The sequence below is a fragment of the Notothenia coriiceps genome, unplaced genomic scaffold (genome assembly GCF_000735185.1).
Source record: "Notothenia coriiceps isolate Sejong01 unplaced genomic scaffold, NC01 NC01_scaffold00037250, whole genome shotgun sequence".
NCBI lineage: Eukaryota > Metazoa > Chordata > Actinopteri > Perciformes > Nototheniidae > Notothenia > Notothenia coriiceps.
In genome coordinates this window covers 14,461,211-14,484,185 of record NW_011369951.1, presented here as the reverse complement: position 1 = coordinate 14,484,185, position 22,975 = coordinate 14,461,211, and the positions used below count along the sequence as shown (strand labels likewise).

The window sequence follows — 22,975 nt, the reverse complement described above, 5'->3', positions numbered from 1 at the left end:
ACAAACCCTTACCTACACCACACCGTCACATTTGGTGTTGTCGGCAGGATAGCCACATAAAAAGGGCAGAGACATGTTTTAGTTTTTTTTGCTAAATGGTGTGGAGTTTCAGCAGTGAGTGTGTCTTGGTGTAATGTATTTTTTTTTTCTGTATTTTCACTGATTATAGAGCCAAAACAGCTGTGTGTGTGTGTGTGTGTGTGTGTGTGTGTGTGTGTGTGTGTGTGTGTGTGTGTGTGGCACCACAGGGCAGCCATTCTCTCATTCTGGTCAGGTAGCATGCTCCATTTCCTAACCTGTCAGCACGGACAAACTAAACACAGGGCTTTTTGACATTGCCATTTTACATCGCTCATTCTCACTGACAACTCCAATCGAAAGGACTCTTGACATGGTGTCATTCCCAGTGGGCACCCCCAGCAACCTGTGCTGTGCTTACAGTTTGAGTGAGAGATCAGTGCTGTGGCAGTTCTGGAGGTATGAAAGGAAAATGTCACATTTGGCATCCATGCTCTGAGCAAATAACGTCCTTGCTTTTGATTTTCTTTCCAATGAGGCGAGAAATCACCCTTTGAATTCTGATTTTTTTCTCTCTTTTTTTTAAAACACAAAGGTCATTATCTTAGAAAAGGTTGGGAGTTGATCTACATCATACATTTTTCAAGACTGCCGTTGACGTTTTGGTAAATAGTCTCGTTTGCTCAGAGTATTAGATTAGAAGATTGATACCACCTTCATGTAGTCTGACAGGTCTCTCTTGAAAAAGAGATCGATGATCTCAATGAGACCACCTGGTTAAATAAAGGTTTAAAAAAAAAAATTCTAAAGTTAAAGCTGGACAAAAGAAGGATCATGCTGAAATGTAGAATTAGCTGCACAAGCATAAAGCAAACCTTGAGACTCATCCAAGATCTCATAGTGATCTATGTGAGGGTGGCTCGAAAAGTTTCAAAACCCTACCAGGAGGAATAAAAGGGGGCTCTAAGGAGAGTATTGGCAACATCTTCATGTTTACTGAATGCAAGTATGGGTGTTATACCTTGAAATATCAGCCAGTTAGAGGCAACATTTTTGGTAAGGGCACATAACAAAAACTAAGAATACGTTTTGTAACACATGACCTTAGTGTTAGTCCACCAGAGTCAAGCAGCCTACATTGAATGATTTTCCAAAGACCCCTTTAATATAAAAATATTTCCGAAAACCCTTTTTACATGTTTTTGATGTAATTGACAGTTATTGCATTTATAATTCTCCTATAACTTGCTTTATTTTTGAGTGTTTCATATGTTTCTGCTTGAAGGTTTCTGCTAAAAGATGTTTATATATTTCTAAAATATCTATACTATATATGTGACCCGCTCTATCGAAATCAGTCGGAAGTCGCAACGGCTCATTTCAAAATTAACGTGGATTTGCATAAAAAACAATTTTTTCGGGGTTCGGGTGTTTTTCAGAATATGAAACTTTTATTTCCAAACTCACACGATAAATACATTCTTCAAGGGAAGATGACAGGCAATCTGCTCTTCCGCAGCGCCGCTCCCCCTCCCTCCGGCTGACATTATGAATGTAAGCGTAGAGTAATCATAAATAACACGGCAGGGTCCGTTACAGTTTGTTTTCATCTGATTTCAATTAAAACAAAGTCTTGGCTTTCAGAATATTAAACTTGTTTCGGCAAATTCAGATGATAAATACAACTTTGAAGCTTGTAACGGCATAGTTACAAGCGGAGAACGGAGTAACTTAACGTCACAGCAGGCATAACAAAAGCCGGTGTTTCTCGTGAGGGTTTCCCCCGGGAAACAAACGCAATNGGTGGAATTGAGAGTACCGCGAGATTACCGGCCAGGCGCCGGCGGGGGTGGAGATTCGCCGCCGGAGGTCGTTCTTTTTTCGACCTTCTGCCTTTTCTCACTCTGTCCATGCGCCGTTTTCAATTTTCACCTTGCCTCCCATGCTCTCTGTCTTGCTCTCGTTCTGTCTTGTCTTGTAATTGCCTTTTTCTCGCTCTGTCAAACAGGGGCATGGTGACCAACTTTGGCGTGACGCTCTCGTAAGTGACGGCCACTGCACGGCGACCTCAAAACTTTCACTTTGTGGCGAGGTGCGATACACCTATGTCTGTCAAATGTGTCGTGTCATGTACAAGACATTCGATATACGCTGATTTACCATTGGTGAACTTATGCAATACGTTCGTATAACGTTAGAACAAACAACTTATACATTATTTACCTCGAAGGAGTTTGGTCGGGTAGAGAAGGGCTGCTATAATGGGAGACACGTGTTTGGGAATGTATTTACCATTAATTTGAATTTATGGGGTGGACGCCCGAATTCAGGTCACGCCATGATACTACATGTCGTAGTAATTAAATCGACGACGCGCCGAATATTAAAGTCCACGCGGAATTATCAGGCTTTTATGCCCTTAACTTTAGTCTACTTTTTGTTTGACATTGGCCCTGCGGACGGCACAGAACACAAATACCTATAGGAGAGTACGAGAGTATAGTATCTACAGTCCGGCCCTCCCCACCCGCACGACGGGCCTTCTCGTTCTAACCGGCAGTAGAGGGAAATGTTTCGCAATGTTATTCATAAATAGGCACGGCCTCAAACCTTTATTATTAAGTACTAAGACTTTCGGTTCTGACAACACAAAATTTTAGTGTATGTTAAGTGGCGTGGGGGCTTTTTTATGCAAAAAATGCGTTTCGGTGCAATAAACTTACCTCGGCAACGACTGACGGCGACCTAAAGCTATCTTCGCCCAATAAGTAAGTAGTCAGTAAACTCGGACAGGCAGCAAAATCGACAATTTTCTGAGTATACTACCGTTAGGTATGTTAGCCAAGAACTGCAACAAAATTTGTTTCGGTTCCACTTGAAACATACTGCCCTTGTCAAAAAGTTAACACCGGGGTTTTATTTTACACGAAGAAAAGCAAAAGCTTCCAAGGACACTCCCTTTGCACGCTGAGTATGGGCTTCGACTCGCAACAGGATGACATCATTATGGGGCTTGTCTTTTCAGCAGATTCATTCACAGGTTTGGTGCAAAAAAAAATGTTAGTTTACCAATCGGCCAGAGTTTTCCAGAAATGGTCTCTATTACTGAATTATCCTATAAGTTAGTAATTAGTACTGTTGGAGTACTAGAGATTACATGAATACTTAGGCGAACTCTTAGTAATAGCAAAACAGAAAAATCTTCATTCCGACGCGTTCTTCTGACTCTGCCGTTTTCCACCTCTCCTCGCCGACTGCGATTCTTTTGATTTTCCAGAACAATCTTTCACATTGCTGCTACCGGTGGGAGGAGTGACTCCGTCTTTTTTCCACAAAAATTACTGAGGAGAAAACATCAACGGAAAAACACAACGGGAGTCTCGTCCCATCCTGTAAAATCCATAGATTTAGGAGGTCCCTTAGTGCTCGTTAGCTGTAAAAATCCATAGATTAGCCGCACCGTTATATAAGCCCCAGGGTCGAAAAATGGGGAAAAAGGCGCGGCTTATAGTCCGAAAATTACGGTAAACAAAGTCTTGGCTTTCAGAATATTAAACTTGTTTCGGCAAATTCAGATGATAAATACAACTTTGAAGCTTGTAACGGCATAATTACAAGCGGAGAACGGAGTAATTTAACGTCACAGCAGGCATAACAAAAGCCGGAGTTTCTCGTGAGGGTTTTCCCCGGGAAACAAACACAATACACACAAACGCAAAATTACACAAACACACACACTCACGAGCTACCCCCGGACCAGTAATCCAAACGAAAATACCTTCCCTCCGTAGTATTTTGATCATTTGCTCCGCTAATAATCAATCAGATCGATGGATTCCAGAGAAGAGAAAACTTTGAAGGCCTTTTTCTCAAAATGATGACTCGGTGACAGTCATTATATAATGTGACATAATTCGCTTAATATTTGGAGTACAACAACAATCCTGATTTCATTAGAAAGCTAGGAATCTCCTCTTTCCAACAGTGTATACAACTCAAAATGTGTCTTCGGGTCAATGCGACTGATTTCGATAGAGCAGGTCACATATGATATATATTTTTTTAAAACCCACTTTTGAAATGGTTAGATTAGGAAAACAACAGCAGCCACTGGCCTCTTCTGAACCACAGATGCATTATAACTATGACGGAGAAAAGGCAGACGCACCTGCACACAGCTGAGATTCCCATCCCATCTGTAAACATTAGTGAAAGGTCTTCTGTCCACCGGGCAGGACGGAGACATCTGCAACTACAAAATGAATCAAACAGTTAGAAAAGATCAAACAATTAGTGTAAAAAAATATATAGGTCTTAAGAGCCTTTTTTTATGATACAACAAATTGTATAATTCACATCATCAGTTCTAACAGTTTTCACTGATAGTCACCTCTGCCCATGTGAGGAGACATCTGAGGCAGAAGACGTGGCAGCAGCTGTCGGGCACGGCGAGCTCGCCTCCAGCCAGGACGCAGAGGCAGATAGGACACCTCTCCGCCTCCTCAGCGTCCCCCCCATCAGGCGGGCCCTGGCCTCCTAAACACCAACACAAGTTTTAAGTTATTGATGTTTTCTACTTAGTGTGAGCAGAAGTAAGCTGCACTTATATCCAGCTTTAGCAATGTAGGGATGTTAAACTACAACTGATAATTCATACTGCTCATGCAAAAGATATCCCAACATTTGCCCGACAACACCCTTGAGTGTGTAAAGTCTCACCACTTCCAGCTCCAGTCATGTCTGCCCCGGGCTCACCTGATCACTGCAAAACAAAGAAGAGGAGAAGGTGACTGTGACGCAAATGACAGGAGCTGATTATGTGCACTTTGTTGTCATTTTGTTCAGCCCTCAGGAAGATGTAATTCAAAGACATGAAAGAAAATACTGTAAAAAGACAAAAGTGATTTGAAACCTGTTAGATTGTCCCATTTACATTTACTACAGGACCAGTGGTTGGCAATCAGTTCACTGTGTTTCCCTCCTATTTTGCAAGAGTGGCTTTAAAATGGCCCGGACACCTGAAGTGGATCGCTGCTGAGGCTACCAGATGTACAGAGGCCTCAAATATTACAGATTTAACATATTTATTTTGCTCTCAAGGTGCACCTGATTGATGCATTTCATCCTTGGTACCAGGATAGTGATTGCTCTTTTCCTGCATGTTTGTGTTTAGCTCAGCCTCTGCAATCAGTCATGATAGTAAATGTAGTCGGTAGAAGCAATAAATCCCTCAGTGCGTGCTGTATTGATTGAGCAGGTACAGCATTCAGCACTGTCATTCTAGGTGACGTAGTTGTATGCTAGGAAGAACTACAAACTGCTTAAGCTTAGATTTCTGGTCTAAACGTCTGGGTGCCTCTAAATCAGGGGTGTCCAAACTACAGCCCGGGGGCCAAATGCAGCCCATTTTGAATCAGCCCTCAGCAAATTAAAATAGTATAATAAAATATGGCCCACAAATTCAACATCTGCCATTGTAGTTCTTACATATTAGTATTCATGTGTTAATAAACCACATTTTTCAAAAAATGCAGTCAATTAAAGTTGAAAAAACGGTCTAACCAATCTTAGTTGATAAGAAAAAAGCCCAATAAGACATTTACATAACAACCTTGAAATATACCCTTAATATTTCCTCTTACTAGTAATCTGAGCCTCCTGTTTTAAGGAATGAGCTGCCAACACAATAAATGAAACCCTACGGAGAGCTGTCTGTTTTTTTCATCAATATTAACCATAATTTACCTACATTTGATTGATTTTTCTAACTTATAACTTATGAGGCAATATACCTCTAGTGAGCGGCCCAGCCCATCGTACATTTTTCTGTACGTGGCCCTCGGTGAAACAAGTTTGGACAACCCTGCTCTAAATGATGCTAGGAAGATATTTTTTCTGTACTTTTCACAAAAATGGTATCCCGAGATGCAAAGGATGTGATTTGTGCTGACTCGGATATTCAGCCATATGTGTCCAAGCAAAAGCCCACGGCCAAAGAAATACAGAGGAGAGAGGCTGAAGAGGAAACAGCAGGCAGGGACCCTGGGCGTCTGAAGCTCACTCCCAATGCATCCTGGTACATGTAGGACCCGTCGACTGCGTAAGAGTGAGATTCCGCTTTATCTGTCAATATAGCACAGACCGAAGAATGTACTGCTTGCACTGACTGGACATCCACAAGGAAAAGCGTGGACTTTTCTCTCTCCAGAAATAAAGCCACATTGCCATCTCCTTTGGAAATGACACTTGTGGTGATTACTTAATTAATCAGCAATAATCAACAAATTGATGTCTTGAGAAAATCTGCTCAAAGCTTTTGCTTTTTTTTTTGTACTAATTTGCAGACTCATTTAAAGCATAATTGAAAAGGATCCCCTAATTGGAAGTTATAACAATTTAAGGAAATTTGACCATGAACAATCAATATATTTTGTTCACTTTTTATTGGAAAAATGATGGGATGGGTAGTTTCTAAAATGTATTTTTGCTCAATGTTTGAGAATATTAGAAATCAGACTACTCATAATTTAAAAATCCATATGAAGGGATGGTATAATTGAGTGAACTTGAAACATTTGAAATCATTTATAGTCTGACTCACTTACTCGTAGTAAGTTGCCTAAAACCACAGAGCTACTAACCAGATTTGTGATCAGGTGTTTGTGATCAACTCTGATTACTACTTCCAGTTTTGTTGTCAACCTGAATGTTATTTACCTCCAGAGTCTTGGTGAACAAACATGTATCCAGCTGACTTCTAGCCTTAACTTGAGATTTAAACTGAGAATGATATCTGATCTGGAATCATTCTTTGCTTCATCAATTTCATTATGTAGATCTTCAAATGTGAAACTTGTTCAACAGACTCATACCCACGGTTTCATTTCCAAACACAGGCAATTAGTCACTAGCCTTGAGCTAAAACTGTCACTATAATGTTTCCATCTACAGAATAACTAGTACACCTGACATTCTCAAACAAAAGCCCAACGCCACATAACATTATTCTGTAAATGCACATTACATTATATGATAGATGAGGCTAGCGGGCAGATAGTTATTGAAGCTTGTTGCCGTTCGGCGCCAGCACGGCCTGGCTGCAGGAGACACACAATTAGCCCAACTTGATCAACCAGTGCCAACACGACGATGACAACATGATTGTTGTTGGTTAGCTAGACAGCTATAGCTAGCTAAAAACACAGCCACGCAAGAGCTAGCGTGTTGTTGTTGTTAGCACTGCAGCAAATACTTTCTAATATTAGTCACGGCTATTGCACTGAAGGTCACAAGTTAGCTGGCTAGCTCTCAATGTAGCTCAGAGCTATCTAGCTGGTTTGAACAACAGGACCTTCTTGCGTCGCTTTTAGCTTGCTAGCAGTTAGCTCCAGTTAGCTAGCGGTAAGTCTCGTTACTTACCTTTAAGTGTTGCTGAAGCTGACGTGCACCTGGTAAACTGGTTTTCCAAGCACCTACAATGAAATGCTGACGAATAGCACTATTCGGTGATTGTTTTGGCTAAAAACGGAGCGTAGCATTCAGAAAGTCTCAGCCACATGTCTCGCGGTCTGTGGGGCTGAGAGTTGGAGCCGCTGGCGCCCCCCAGCGGAGCCGCCGAAGAGTGGATTTGATTTATTACAGGGCAAGTGCTGCGACCATAGACTGGCAGCAACAGGTGGAACAGCTGCCTACTACATGGACATAATGGAGTAGTGAACGTTATTTCAATTAAAACACTATATTTTGCTGTACCTTTTTAGAGGTTCAACTACATGTGTTTTTGCATAATGATCCAAGTAGTTAAATTAACGTTTTGCCTTTTATTTGTTATTAAATTGTTCCATTTTATCACATGGCATTCCAAATACACCATAAGGTTTGTTTAGCTCTTTCTTTTAACCCAAAGAAAAACATATACATTGGTGAAGGAAATAAATGCATCAAAAGGTCTTTTTCATGGGGGACAACATAGATATGTCACATAAGAAAAGCCCTTGTGTACAAAATTATAAATACACTATGGCCAAATTCCATTTAGCGCTTTGGCTTTAGGTGCTGGTGTCACTTAATGGAACTTTAGAACAAAAAGGGGCCATAACTAATGTTATTGATGTTCACTATCCTCCAATTCAACGTAGTGCCCGAATGCCTGCATCATACATTAATCTTTTCGAATTATTTATATAACGTTTCATTACATGTTACTTGTTAGACGCCTTTATCCAAAGCGACTTACATACTCAATACTGTGTGGACAATCCCCACAGGAGCAATTTGGGGTCAAGTGTCTTGCCCAGGGACACAATGACATGACTGCAGTGGGGTTTGAACCTGTGACCCCCTGATGCCAACACCAAGGCTCTATCCATTGCGCCACACGCCTCCCTAATAGCCAAGATCTCCTCCAATGCATCTTTCATATGCTTAAATATTTTATATTCCAAGTCATCCCTCCAAGGGGCAGTATTACCCTCTCCGTATTGCACTATGTATCTCTTACAGTGAAACGAATACCTTAATCCCATCACTACTATCAGGGTTTACTTCAAGTTTATATTCTACATTCTCAAGCTTTTCTACCCCCTTCTTCAACGGTCCCTCTCTACGCACATAACTATTACTGTGTACAGTCTGAAACCATTCCCCACAGATAGCGAACTCCACAATGAAAAACTGCATGATAAACTCATTACCAACCTGAAATCTTGTTGACCTTCCATCATTCAGCAGCAACAGAACATTTTTCCATGAAATCTTCTAAAAAAAAGGCTGCAATCCTTTCTCTCCTCATAAAATGGATTAAGAGACATTTCCCCTGGTTAGAGAAAGTGGGACAAATTGCAAGAGACACAAAAACAAGCATAAAACCAGAGCAAAATGTTCAGTGTTTTATTTAAAAACTATAAACAGTCACCAAAGTAAATAAAGCCAATCTCTAACAGACTGTTAGGTCTATGTATAGTCACACATCCTACCGACACCGCAGAAATGAGGATGGTGGGGTCGCCCCGGTCAGATGCTAATACGACAGGCAGTCAGAAATGTTACACAACACACGGTAGAGAGGACAGTCTGAGGACGTGAGCCGGAATGTGGCATGGTATTAAGAATGAAAAAATAGTACAATAAAACTCCACACTATATTAAGATAGAAAAAAGTAGTGAAGAAAATATCATACCTGCACGTAAAGCAAAGAACACAGGAGAAAACCTGTATAAAAACTCCATGTATTTAAACCAATTTACAAATACAAAACAATTTCAGTACGCGCACTGTGCCCGTACAATGACAAAATGCTTACAGTGGATAAATGTTACGTGTGTGTGTGCGTGTTGAGGAGGGGGCTTGTGAGGGAAGAGGAAGGGAAGAGAATACCTTCAATATTTTTTTTTCTTCTACAAAATGACATGAGATATATTATTCCATACTCTTTCAGCCAGCAAAATGAGTTCTACAAGGTATTATTATACAAAAAATGTCACAGTTCCACAAAAAACTGTTTTTATCCCCTCCCTAAGCTTTACAGCATCAGTACCTTTGCAGAATTATTTACAGGTTTTTAAGTACATTCATCCACTGCTGAGTATAGAATCACATTAGATACAAGTGACCAGGGATCATAAAAAAAGCAAAACAAACAAAAAAACATACTACTTTATTCAATTCTACCAAAGTAATGCTTCTATTACTCCACAGAGCAAGTTCTCCAGTGGCTGCATCGGCATCAAAGAGGATCTTCTTTATATATATTCACAACATATTTACAAGATTCTTTTTCATTAATTGTAATGGTATTCATTTCAATAATAAATAAGTGAAAATATATTGACTCAAGTAAGAAAACCAAGCTACCAAGTTCCTAAAGATTTTTTTTTCCTAAATCTGCGCCGGTTTCCAGCTTAGTCCTCCTCCAACCAATCGGTGAGAGTCCTACATTAGCCCCGCCCCCTTCGCTCCAATCCGTCCTCTTCAGTCGACCGCCACTCATTCCAACGCACACATCAGTTCACGAGACCAAGAGGAAAATAAAATTAACAAAAAAACGTAAGGAAAATGTGCTCGTATTTTAGGGTTTCGTCGGTAGAGTCCCTCAGGGAAGCAGTCTTAAAGAGCCCCCCCTGGTGGGCAGCTGGTGGAAGACCCCGTGGCAGTTTATATTTGTGAGTGTGTGTGGATGGGGCAGGAAGGAGGTTAGGGATGAGAGGGGGTTGGCAAGAGGGTTGTTGTTGTTCCGGGTTCCTGCCCTCCGCTCCCCCTGCTGACCCGCTACGGCTCACTGGTGGTTTCCTCCTCTGGGCTCCGGAGGAAGAGAGTTTGTGGGGGGGTTGTTGAGCTTGTCCTTTTGGCGTTAAGCCTGGAGAGCGCGCGTCAGTTCGTAAAGGCATTTGGCGAGCGTGGTGGAAACCTCCATGTTACTTAGCGCGAGCACGGAGAGGTGCGTCTCATGCCTCTTTACCAACCTGAGAGACAAGGAGAGGAAACACAAAGTTAAGATTGTTTTGCTACATTCCACAAAAAAAAAAACTACACGAAGTGATCAAAAAACCTTATCAATACAATGCAATCCAGAACAGCACTAACACATGGATCAATCACCTCTGACACAATTTGTGGAACATTGAAAAAAGGTGCAATGTGCGCCTTCTCCTTTTCTTTTTTTTTTTTGAAATGGCTCCAGACACTCTCCTCTCCAGACATCACTTGAATGCTATTGCTTTCCGCTTCCCTAGTTGCTAGGCGACTTATTCTTATGAATTGGAAGCAGTCATGTCCTGTGGCTTACAGAACTTAAAAGGTTTCTAAACATGGAAAATAAAGTGTACTTTTGGTGGTTCCAAAAGTCATTTTTACAAGAAATGTCTTTGAAAGCACTAAAACTGCCATATCTGAATCTTCATCAAACCAGGATATAGATTTGCTTTAGACAACTGTACGAAAGGGACAAACAGCAGTCTCACTCCACGCTCCACTTACATGCGACCGCCGTCAGAGTGCTTGGCGATGTTCTTTAACGTTAAGGCAGCAGTTAGTCGGATGTGTTTGGTCACTGGTCCCTCTTTCTCATCCTAGGAGAGGAAACAAACAGAAAATATTCAAGAATTAGGATGATCAGGAAAGGTAATAACGTCCACCATGGCCAACTAGGAGCTTTCATACAAGAGTGACTTTGAAGAATAGGTCAGCTTGTTTTACTCACAGTGAAGTCCCTGAAGACCAGGTTTCGAGAGCCTCTACGAAGAGCCATGAGAGCTGCGCTTGGATGATTCACGATGGCCTTCGGTGGTCGCGGTGTTGGAGTACTGCCTGCCGCTGGCGGAGTCCTTCACAATGCATCAAGCGCAGACAACAGTCAAACATCGAAATTGTAATGCAGCATTTCTGAGAAAAACCAGTCCCCATGCTTATGAAAATGACCAAAACAAGAATACAGTGTTTTGCTAGGCATCAATGTTGTGTGGAGATTAATAATGAAATGTGTACGCACTGGGAAGTAGTCTGATTGGGACTTTGTGCCTGCTGCTCCTCTAGTTTGAGTCCAGCCAGTAAAGCCTCTCGAGAACAATGCTTATCCTGGAAAAAGAAAGAGCAGGAAAATAAACATCTTGTTTTAGGATTTTATGACATGGTAATGGTACAATAAAGAGTGCAATAGCAAAAACGCTGAGCAAACATCCGCAGCTACAATCCGGGGAAGGCGGATGGAGTGTTACCTGTAGATGTGTGATCAGGGACAGTCTCTGCCGGGGAAAGGGTTCACACCCTTCCCACTGACAATGGCCTCCATATACGCCTTTCCCACCATGCTGCGTCGCTGCGTGGTAAAACACCTGAGATGGCGTTTCAAACCACCTGGAGAAGAAAGCAGAAGTTATCAGCAAAAAGCTCAATTTAGACAAGGGGAAATCTGATTGGATGTCTGAGACGCGCACCGTTTACAGGACTGCCACAGACACTTGAAGTTGTGCCCAGCTTTCCTGGGATGCTCCGGGGGGGCTGCGGGGCTCTGCTGTGCTGGGCTGTGGTTTCCTCCTGGCTGCGATACAGGCGGCGTTACTGCAGGCTGAGAAAATAGGAAATAAATGTATGAGATTGTGACGGAGCGGATCACAGGAGTGACTGACTCCGCCCCCGTCACAGAGATATTTGATATATTATAAACCCATGACATAAAAATAGAACTTTGACAATTCATGATGTGTTGGCTGAGATGTAACCGAGACCAGACTCTGGGCAGAAGTTGTTCTCTCAGCTGATTTGCTCTAGGAGGTGGGTATCGGTGAAAGTCAAATGGTCTTAACTGACATCACCTTCTTAACCTCCATTACATGTTACTTGTCGGGGGACACAACAGGCATGCTGACTGCAGTGGGGATCGAACCTGTGACCTCCTGATCCGAAGATCAGCATACTAACGCACTGCGCCACAGACTCCACACAATAGTCATGTGAGGAAAGTGTGTTGGTGGGTGTCGAGTAGGATATTTTGCATTTCGGATCACAGTTATTATTGATTATATTTTGTAATGAATGTTAAAAACGCATGAAAAACCCCTATAACACTTAGCTTATCTCCAGGATTTTCAGTTGATCAGTAATGCATAGCAAACTAATACTGATTATGTATTGTAATAAAAAGGGTCTTCAGAAACCTGTTGGGGATTTTATAATAGCCAATGATCTGAATAAAACTGTATTCTAACCAACTGTCTGAAACTATATTGATGTATGAGCCTGCATATGACTGAGTAAGGGACGCCAAATCTGAATCCGTTGTTGATTACCATGTTTTCGTAAATAACTGACTAGGTTGCCATAGTAATTTCACAGTTTGTTCGATGGCAGACACCGCAGATACACAAATGTATAAAAGGACGGGAAAAAAGTGATTTTCATTAAACGTTCCTTTACAAAACAAAAGCACATGTTTTACAGTCTCCAGCCTGTCTGCTAGACTGTGAAAGCAACATATAAGATGTTCTGCTGAGTGTAAATGCATCTCTTCACACAAAAAGCAGTTGGTAAACTAGACGAGCATACATTGGTTTGTCATGCTCACTCATTCGTCTGACACTTTCGGTGACATTAGGAGTGTGGAATCTGTGAGACTCACCGTGAGGCCGGCCGTCAGCGTGGGCGAGCAGTTCCTCTGCTGAGCGGCGTTCTCTATTGCTACTTTGGCTACTGTGCTTGGGTCTGTTCCTGCTGGCACCGCCACCATGGTGGAGCTGCTGCCGGCGTTGTTGGGGTCACTGATGGTGATGATCCGCACCCCCACCTTGTTGGGGATCCCCGAGGACGCCGCCGCTGCACTGCGGTCCTCGCTCTCCGCCGGCCTCTTGAGACCCCGAGCCTCTGAGGGCATGCCGTTTGCGGGACCCTGGGAGGTAACAGTGACGGTGGGGGGGAGGGGGGAGCTGGGGAGCAGTTGCTGCCTAAGCACAGGCACGTTATGGCCTGGCCCCATAGGTCCGTTGGTTAATTCCGAGGGGGGTCTGTTGCCTACTGCCTGGGGTCCGTTAGCGAGGCGCTCGGCCTGCTGGGCTTTGGCAGTGTCCTGCTGGGGGGGCGGAGGACTAGGAGGACGGGGGTCTGACCCGTGACTCTTCTCAGTGGGGCCCACCTGCCCGTTCCCAAAGTACTGTTTGGAAGCAATGTGATTTGGAATGTTTTTGCTTAAGTTACCACCACCGTCTACCCGATCAAAGTCACACACCCCGTTGACGAGGGTCTTTTTGGGGTCGGGGTTTCCCTCCAGAGGGTTGGTGCTGGGGGAGAGAGCCTGCTTACCATTAGCAGGTTGTGCCTCCGTTGTCGGGCCATTGAGCGCCTCCTGGCTGTTCCCTGAGTGGTATGGAGGTAGATTAGACTCCATGCACTTCCTACCATTTAGCAGCTTGGCGCCTCCCGCCACGTCGCCGTTACTGGTTTTGCCTTCTCCCAACGAGGAGTTCTCCATCACCTCTATCTTTCTCTCATGGATGTGCAGCCCCGTGGCGTCCTTGGCCTCCTCCTCCTTTTGACAAATGATCTTGTCTCCTCTGAGGGGAGCTGGCAGTGGTGGTGGCTGAGCTGCTGGGGCGTGGGGGGGCACTGAGGCAGTAGAGGATGGAGGAGGGGGAACACCAGGAGCCACGGCACCCTGACTGACAGCAGCAGCGGAGGAGGAGGGGAAGCCAGTGTTGGGGACCACGGTGAATGTAACTTGTCCCGCTGCCGGGGGACCCTGGATGACGGTCGCGGCCCCTGAGCTGCTGGTGGAGAGGAGCTGGCCTGGCAACAGCTGGACCGTCTGAGGGGCGGGGGCTCCTGCAGCGGGAAGCTGACCAGGAACCAGCTGGACATTGAGCTGCTGAGGAGAGGGATTCTGGCTACTGTAGCTCGGCTGGTACATGACCTGTGGACTGGGGGCTAACGTGCTGTTGGGAAGGGGTACCTGGGGAGCGGGTAGGATGAGCTTTCCTCCCGGGGTGGAGGGCCCTCGCTTTGGAAGCAGTAGCTGTTTGATCAAGCTAGACTCAGTGGAGGTAGGCTGAGGGGGAGGAGGTTGGGGGATCATTTGGAGCTGCTGCTGCCGCTTCATTGACAGCGACTGGCTGACAGTTTGATTTGTAGTGGGGGGCGGGCAGGGGCTTGAAACTCCAGTCTGCCCTGCTATCTGGATAGTCTGGGCGCCGGGAACAGCGGAGGGGTTTGTGAGAACTATCTGGTGTATGGCGGGGTTGAATGCTTGGCTCTGCTGGGGGTTGACTAAGACGACACTCTGCTGCTGCTGGCTGGGACTGGCTGCTGGTCCAGCCGCCCCTGGTGATGGTTTGGGGGCGATATTTTGAAATGTGCCTCGTGACCCCTGGGAATTAGGCGCCTGACCGTGTCCCAACTGGATGGAAGAAGAGGGTGCCTCCACCTGCGGGGGGCACACCCCTTGCACCCTGGCGGTGAGGATGTGGCCCTGCGGTACTTGCTGAAAGAGCGTGACAGGGGTCCCTGTGGGCAGCATGGGTGAGTGTAGCTGAGCCGTGGGGGGAGCCCCAGGGTTCTGCGGGCTGTGGTTCTGTGTGCCTGGTGTCGACGTTGGAATCTGGACCACTGGACCAGGCCGGACCTGTTGGGCTGCTGCCAGAGGATTGATGGGTACCGGCGGAGACGCGGGGTGGCGGGAAACAGTCGGGTGGTTAGCATGAGGAGCTTCCTGTGCAGCAGCAGCAGCGGTGCTGATGCTGGGGTTGAGGACCCTCACAAACTGGGGTCCAAGACCGGGAGGCCCGAGAGGTAAGCCTGGTGACACATTAACACAGAACGGGTCAGAGCCAAGATCCTAATTAGGTTAATATAACTCGTTTTCAGTTTACAAAGACTCTCTTTAATCTTCTGTAAATGTGTTTAATGTTCTATAGTTGGTAACTCCACCTGGACCTTATAATCACATGTTTGTGTCCAAATTACAATGTCTTGAAATTGGTCCAGTATTTAAAGAGCCTGCTGCTAATGGCAGCTGCGATGTAATCCTTCAATGTGTGTCCGATACAATTATTGTTTTTGCCACCATAATGGGAAGGGGAAACATTTCTCAAGAGAGGCTTGAGCCTCATCCACACTGTGGAAATCAGCTTAAAGATGACATAATATGCTCATTTCAGGTCTCATATTTGTATTTTGTGCTTCAAGTGAGATGAGTTTCCATGCTTTAATGTTCAAAAGGTGCTTTATGTTTCTCATACTGCCTGTAGCACCTCTTTCCCCCCTCTGTTAAAGCAGACTGGGCTCTGTGGGAGAGAAACAGTTTTTTGGAACTTTAACCTTTGCAGACCATTTAGATGCAAAAACAAACGCATATTAACAGACACCATCTATTAGAAAACAATATGCAATGCTTTTTATACTACAAGAAATTCTAAAAAACAGCAGCACAACTCTCCCCAGCTGCCAGCGCTCTCACTCCATACTGGACTGATTTCAAAAACTGTTGTGCCCATTACTCACTTCGACATAACACCATGGGAAAACAGGGTCCAGGCTGAAAAAATACTTCCAAACATCTTTTACACATTTCTTTCTGACCAGCACAGGCTTTTACAGTGTGAGCCTCCCCATTGTCTCTCCCAGAGAAACAGTGAATGAAGGAACATGAATCGTGGTGGCAGTTGTACCTGTTGGCGTGACCTGAGGGTCTCCAGGAGCCATGTGTCGGGCTGCTGGGGGGGTTGCAGCTGCTGCCGGACTCTGCTGCTGCTGCTGCTGCTGCTGGTAGTACAGCTGGATGGGCAGGGGGATGGCCCTGCGCCTCAGCCCCACCAGCAGGATGTGGACCTGACCGTTGGACTTGGACTCCTCTTGCCGCCGCATCGTGTGGTTGGGAAACACAGTGCTGTAGAGGGAGGAGGACACAAAGGGGAACTTAACATTTGCTGGCAACTTTGTCGTAGATCAATAACACTACAACCACACTTCAGGTTTAAACATTTTCACTGTATTGGTATTTGAAATTAGCTTCAACTACAAACACTTCAACAGTACTTCTGCAACTGTCTTAAGTTTCTCAGAATCCCAGACATCATTAAAGAGAAAGACTGGGTACTAACCGCAGACATTTGAGGAAGCCTGTGGAGTTGAGGATGTTGCTTCGTCCCATTTTACTGCATGTGGACAAGTACTCCGAGTACATTTCTGATCGTGACACGGCGCCATCGGAGTTTGTCTCAAAGTGTGCGTTCAGCCTGTTGGAGAAGCAGACAGAGGGGTTACTATGCAACCAACAGACAGACGACCATAGCTACAAGGACCAGACTTCATTTGAAATGTTTTCCTTCATTTAGAGGTGAATTATTCTTACCACTGCAGTATAAACTTTTCCCCATCTAGTTCAACAATACCGGGTGGTGGTTGGGCAGATTGAACTGGGACCCTTGTTCCTGAAAAGATCAAAAGAAAGAATACATTTAAAATAGGTTCATGCTTTCAAGCAACTGCCCGTTTGTAGCAGTCCCCAGGCTGTCCACTAGATGGCAGCACTGTGCGTCTCACTGACAGCAAAGGAATTACACTTCCAAGGGTGGGGGGAGGGGGGTCTATGTCTGGTAATTCACACAAATATGGTGATGTGAGAAGGTTGGAAAGCTGCTGTTACATCTGCACACGTCTCAACACACCATGATATTGGTGGAGAGATTTAAAACTAAAAAATATTCAATTAAATCGGCTCTTAGATAAATCGTCAATAACCGTGTTCAAAACTTTCATTTCAAGTTATTTCATCAGTTTTATGAAAAGGTTAGAATATAGAAGACTGCTTGACTGGCTGCCCTTATTTATGCCTAGCTGCTGTCAGGTTTTTTATAATTATAACAGAAGCTTTTGGTGAAATGGCTTTTAGTCTCGTTCTTCCACAAATCAGTTGCAGTCAATCTCAGTATTTTTTTGTCTATTCATCGCATTTTAAATTTGACTCCCCCAAAAAACTTGATTTGATTTCCTGCCGAGTTAAATGTGGTGAAGCAGCTCTATAGTGTGTTTGTTCAGAAAAGTTGAGTTTGTCTGTTACCTTACCACATGACCACAGAACCCCCCCTATCTGTTGTTGTGTGTCACCTGGTGGTCATTTGTATAATTTAAATGACTTTCTTGATAATTCAAATGCCAAACATCTTAGCGTCTGGCCAGAATCAGAATAAAAAGCAGCAGATCTTTTACGTTACATATTTGATTTGGAAAAAACTCAATTTTAAAAAGGTCAAGTTTTGCATAGCCTTAAAATATATAACTTTAGTGAAGATAGAGTTTATTACAGATTTCCAGGGGACCATAATATTTCATTTCCCTACACCCAAAGCTAAAAGTCAGCATATGAAATTTCCTTAAAAATGCTAAAATTGACCTTTGGTGGTTTAATAAGCTAGCAACGCTCAGAAAACTTGAGACCCTCACCAGGCGCTGCTGCTCCCTGCACGGCTGCGGGGACCTGCTCCACCAGCTGGGGTCGGACCTCGGTCGCCTGCTCCGCGTTGGCCTGATGCTCGATCAACCGCACCGCCGTGAGAGCGTCGGGTCCGAACGTATGAAGGTCGACCGACACTAGCCGCACTAACAAGTCTGAGGAAGAAGAGGAGGCACAAAGGTCAGCAGTGAACGAGCAGTCCCATTTCAGATCACAATGTTACTGCGGAAAGAGGGTAAGCCTGATTCCTTAAGATAAGAAACCGTCATTTGAGCCAGTTATTCTTGAATGGAAAGACGAGGGGGCTGAAACTTGGCAGGCAAAAACACAAGAAGCCTGTGTTACACTCGATTTCAAGCCCTGGGTTCAGTTATTAAGTAGAATGAAAACAATAGTGTGACTTCTGACTCTTAGGCCGAAAACTGTGGTTCGCCAAAGTCTTTTTGTGTGAGCGGCTAGCATATTTTGTTTACAAGCAAACCAAAAACATGGACAGGAGAGGATTCCTACCTATGCTATGGTCGACGGAGGCGATCTTGCTGCAGGGAATCTCTCCGAGCTGGGCCAGCAGGTACAGCACCTCCAAAGAGGCCATGAGAAGCATGAGGTCAGGCAGGGTGAGGAGCATTATTACCTCCCTGTACGAGTCCTGGTCCACGTACTCACAGATAAGCACGCTGTTGTCCTCGGCCTTGCTGAGGTTGCCCAGGATTTCCATGGCTGGAAGAGACATGCACAGAGAAATGTATCTTCAGGTGCTTCACGCAGCATACTGACGGTAATAAGTCATAGCCGGCCACAACACTCACCTCTCATCTTGAGAAACCGGTCCCTGGACATCAAACATTTGGTGACGGTGTGAAAGATCAGATGAGTCGTCCGAAAGTCCACGGGATCCAGCTGGAGCTGTAATAAATCACACCGCATTTATTAATCAAACCCACCGTGCACCAAGTCAGCTGGCAATAAGTACAACACAAATATTTTTGACATAAAAATAACTACACTGAACCAAACAAAAGGCGTGACTTGCTGGCAAATAGCCAAACCACAATAATCCCATTATGACTATTGATTTGGTGTTCTTGGTCGCAGTATGTAAACAATAATATAATTATTTAAAAGAAGCCTTTGCAGTATCATATCTGAAATATGTGCTTACATCAAAGGCTCAACGGATACCATCAGTGACAATATGCAGTGTACAGTTTCAGCTCGTCTACTGCATCTCATACAAATACATGTGGTATTTAAAATTGAAGCAAGCGCATTGGGACGTATTCAGACACTAAATCACTAACATACTAAGCCTTGGCTTTTTTATAGGTTCAAGAGTTTGATGCCCGTTCGAAAGGAGAAGGTTCCCCTTGGTCAAATAAATATGTGAATCTTGAAAAATTAGACTGCTTTGAAGACAAAACACAGTCTGGAAGAAAGCGGCCTAATGTCAGAGAAAACATACTAAAGTGGATTTTGCTTATCGCTAAAAGAATAATTTAATTGATAAATGTAACCGATATATGTCAGAACATCTTATTTTTGTGGAAGCCTTAGAAGCTCCTTTAAACTCTTCAAACAGCTAGCATCACTTTTGCTAAAGGTTAATGCTACACCATGTGGGAAAAGTGTCAAGTTACTGTTGCCATGCTATGATTGGACCACTGTGGTACAGGGGAGGGGTCAAATAGATCTTTTCGGACTCCTGAGTAGTGCAACACACAGATTACAAGGTTTCTTATTATTTCAGATGAAACTTATGAAATTAATTTATGATTAAAGAGGAGAGTCTGTAGAATCAGCATCAGCATCAACACCTCAAGTGTCTAGTGTTAGAAAAAAAGTGTCTCTTTTTGAAGTCATACTCGTAATATTTCGCAAAATGCTCAAGTATATGAAATGATAATCAATCAAGAGCCCACCAACCTCGGCAGCCACGTTGCCCAGCGTGTCCAGTCCGAGCTGTCGGAGTGAGATGAGGTTACAGTGGGCGCAGAGCAAGAGGAAGCGCAGGCACGTTCGGTTGGCCGCCAGCAGCTTGACATTGGCCTCATCGAATGAGAGGTTCCGCAGGATAACGGCGATCTGCAGCACCCGCTGCGCCTCCATGTCGCTGATGCCCGAGTTCCGCGGCGGGTGGAAGAGGCTCTGCCAGCGCCCTTCACACGACGTACCTTCTGGGGAGAGGAACAGTAAACAATGCTTTATTATCCATTTATCAAAAAAAGAACAGGTGCAATACGGATTAGTGCAATATCAAAATCCCAGGTAACAATATGTGGTAGGGCTAAAAGAAAATTTTGCAAAAGCGTGTTTACCGTGTGCCCGACTGTTCTTGTCCCAGATCAGCTCCCTGACTTCATCGTCCTCCACCACATCCTTCCAGAACTGCAGGAGAACAGCAGCTGTTAGCAGTGCATTTTAACAATAATAATAATTACCGGTAGTCAATCAGACTATAACGGACTCGAACTAATGTCCGGCTCCAGTGAAAAGTAATCAAACTCATTGCAGCAGAACCAGAGACACTGGCTTCTTTATTTCACATATTCTTCTTTGTTGAATCCTAAATTACCCACTATGTAATATCTATATATCACTTCCAAATTAAAACACAACATGCAGAAGGGATCAAAATAATACATCTGTTTTTCTACTTTACCCTGACAAAGTCCCGGGAGGTCTTTTCCTTCCAGTCCGTCCCGAATACCCCAGAGAAGCTGCCTAGTGCTACAAAGTCACAGATTAAGATGTAAGGTTAGAGTACAGCAACAGAGTTCAGTATCATCCTTCTACAATTCTCCTGTGATCAAATATATCTAGGAGGGGGTAAGGGGCACAAAAAGGAGAAATAATCTAACTAATGATCATCTATTGGGTTAAAATGTAAACAAATGTAGGTTTCTCTCAACAAAGATGGCAGTAAAGCGTCCGTGTGAGGTTGTGAACGTACAGTCGTCGAAGACGCCGGCGTGGGCCAGCAGCAGCGTCACCAGTTTGGGTTCTTTGTCCAGCTGCATGGAGTGCTTGCTCTCGTTGGAAAGCAGCGTGCAAACGTTAACAGCGAAGTCCACTTCGTTGGGTAGGCCCGAGAGGAGAGACAGCACCAGTTTGTTGTAGTCGCACGGCGGAACCAGATCCAAAGACAGTCCATAGCTTTGGCGGAGATAGTCTGGAGGAAAAGAGGAAACAAATTCCGGCGTTACTTAACCTATTCCGAAATAAGAGCTATGGGGTGAGAAACGCGTCCTTTACTACGAGTCTCAACACCGACAAACAGTTGTGGACACATTTCAACATCGAAAAAGCAGTGGTTCTCAGTTGAGAACCACTGCTTTAATGTATATTCCAACTTGCACGATCCATTTTGTATTATGTAATTCTGTTCTAAACAAGGCAAAGTATTTGCTAGATTACAAGGCATTGAGAATGTTGTACTGTTCACTCATTTTCCATTTTTGATTTATTTATATATATGTATATGAGCAACATAAAGCCATTGTCAATATTACAGAAAAGGGCAGTAAGAATAATACATAACACTGATTCAAGAGAACACCTCCTTCAAAATAAAAGCATGTCCATAAATAGGAAGCCAAGCCAAATTACACTTACATACAACTGCAACAAAAAGTAACAATCACAATGCAATAACCTTTTCAATTTCAAAGAACACAAATTGGGCTGTATACATTAACAAATAACTATAAAACAACAATACTGTAGAACAGGCATCCTCAAAGTCCGGACTCCGGTCCGTATCCGGACCGAACCACAACTGTCTCTGGACTCTGAGCAAATTATACTTTTCATATGTGTTATCTGCGAGACATCGCCACAACGCAACGAGTCAAAATGTTCCGCTATGTCCACTACAAACAGCGCTCTGCATGTCCGACTGTTCCACTGTCTGTGTGTGTCTGTCAACGCATTGGTCCAATCACATTCAGCATCCCGTCAGCGTTTTTCCCCCCACCAACAGTCTGCGATCAGTGGCACAGGCTGGGCGGGTCCTTCGCCGGAATGCGGCGTGGAGAAAATGTGTGCGCGTGTTAAAAAAAAGATAAGTCAGGCGAGAGTTAACAGTCTTCATCTAGTTGCATTCTGCTACTGTAGCTAGATAGCCTAGTTATCCCTGACTGGGGTGGCATGGGGGGCAACTTGCCTACCCTCAAAATAGCGCATTGCCCACCCCGCCTGCCCCACCCAGTGCGCAGCTTGCTTTTGAAAGAAAGTTTGTGGCTCATCGCGAACATTATGATCGAGAGTCTCAAATGTCCGGAGTGCAGTAATGCGGCACAAGACGCACGCCTTGTAACCCCTCCCCGGAACCTGGCGCAGCGTGTGGATATTATGATTGGCGACCGGTTTCATTTGAACGTACGGCGCAAACGAGAAGCATTTGGACCCAAGTACTGAAGGAATGAGGTATTGTGCGGTCTCTCTACAATGACAGAGAGAGACTGTTCAGTGTGGCCCCTGTAACTCAGGCATGAATTCAAACGCATCTAAAGCTGTGCATCTTAATAGTATTGTGATGGCGTTTGGCTGAACACATGGTAATCGCTCGCTTTCAGCCGGTGCTTCAATAGAGCATGTCAACTGATGCTCTGCTCACGGTGAATGAGCATACAAAACTGTTAAAGATGATGACCCGTTACATGTGTAAGTATATATGTTTTTCTTGTGGGGGTCTTCCCCCAAAAAACTGTTTTAAGCTCCTAGAAAAGTCAAATAAGACGGGTGGTTAAAACTACACTGCCAGCCAAAAGAAGAAGTAACAAATTTCATTGAACTAGGCCAGGAGGTAAGCGAATTCCACGTCGGGGATTAAGCGGAAGTTAAGAAGAATGCATGACTGAAGTGATGGAGACCATGGTTGAGCAAACTAAAGAGGAAATAACAGGTAAGTATCAACGCAAATCCCCTCTCAGCATACCACAGCAACCAGAAGCAACAGTAATAACTGGGCTGGGGATTGTGATCAGCTTGTGATGAATACAAATTGCGCACAGTGCAGTTTCCTA

The 22,975-nt window shown here is 44.2% G+C and overlaps 2 protein-coding genes across 2 annotated transcripts in view; both read right to left on the bottom strand.

The window, feature by feature from the left end:
• Positions 1 to 4,102: 4,102 nt before the first annotated feature.
• On the bottom strand, positions 4,103 to 7,593 carry LOC104967354 (protein SCAF11-like). The gene is made up of 4 exons (XM_010796764.1): positions 7,438 to 7,593; positions 4,738 to 4,780; positions 4,409 to 4,554; positions 4,103 to 4,270 (listed from the first exon to the last, which is right to left on the bottom strand). Exons 2-4 carry the CDS (start codon positions 4,754 to 4,756, stop codon positions 4,103 to 4,105), a joined length of 333 nt encoding a protein of 110 aa, XP_010795066.1. The 5' UTR covers positions 4,757 to 4,780; positions 7,438 to 7,593.
• A 1,300-nt stretch (positions 7,594 to 8,893) lies between these two features.
• Positions 8,894 to 22,975, bottom strand: part of arid2 (AT-rich interactive domain 2) — a 20,159-nt gene continuing 6,077 nt past the window's right edge. Inside the window, exons 2-18 of the mRNA XM_010796763.1 lie at positions 20,902 to 21,120; positions 20,611 to 20,678; positions 20,267 to 20,336; positions 19,875 to 20,125; positions 18,761 to 18,857; positions 18,462 to 18,671; positions 17,942 to 18,106; positions 16,851 to 16,929; positions 16,600 to 16,734; positions 16,168 to 16,385; positions 13,131 to 15,295; positions 11,950 to 12,080; positions 11,731 to 11,869; positions 11,505 to 11,590; positions 11,217 to 11,340; positions 10,994 to 11,085; positions 8,894 to 10,479 (exon numbers count right to left, since the gene is read on the bottom strand). Of these exons, the coding sequence (XP_010795065.1) occupies positions 10,368 to 10,479; positions 10,994 to 11,085; positions 11,217 to 11,340; positions 11,505 to 11,590; positions 11,731 to 11,869; positions 11,950 to 12,080; positions 13,131 to 15,295; positions 16,168 to 16,385; positions 16,600 to 16,734; positions 16,851 to 16,929; positions 17,942 to 18,106; positions 18,462 to 18,671; positions 18,761 to 18,857; positions 19,875 to 20,125; positions 20,267 to 20,336; positions 20,611 to 20,678; positions 20,902 to 21,120 (4,361 nt within the window). The 3' untranslated portion in view covers positions 8,894 to 10,367. The remainder of the gene's footprint in view (positions 10,480 to 10,993; positions 11,086 to 11,216; positions 11,341 to 11,504; positions 11,591 to 11,730; positions 11,870 to 11,949; positions 12,081 to 13,130; positions 15,296 to 16,167; positions 16,386 to 16,599; positions 16,735 to 16,850; positions 16,930 to 17,941; positions 18,107 to 18,461; positions 18,672 to 18,760; positions 18,858 to 19,874; positions 20,126 to 20,266; positions 20,337 to 20,610; positions 20,679 to 20,901; positions 21,121 to 22,975) is intronic.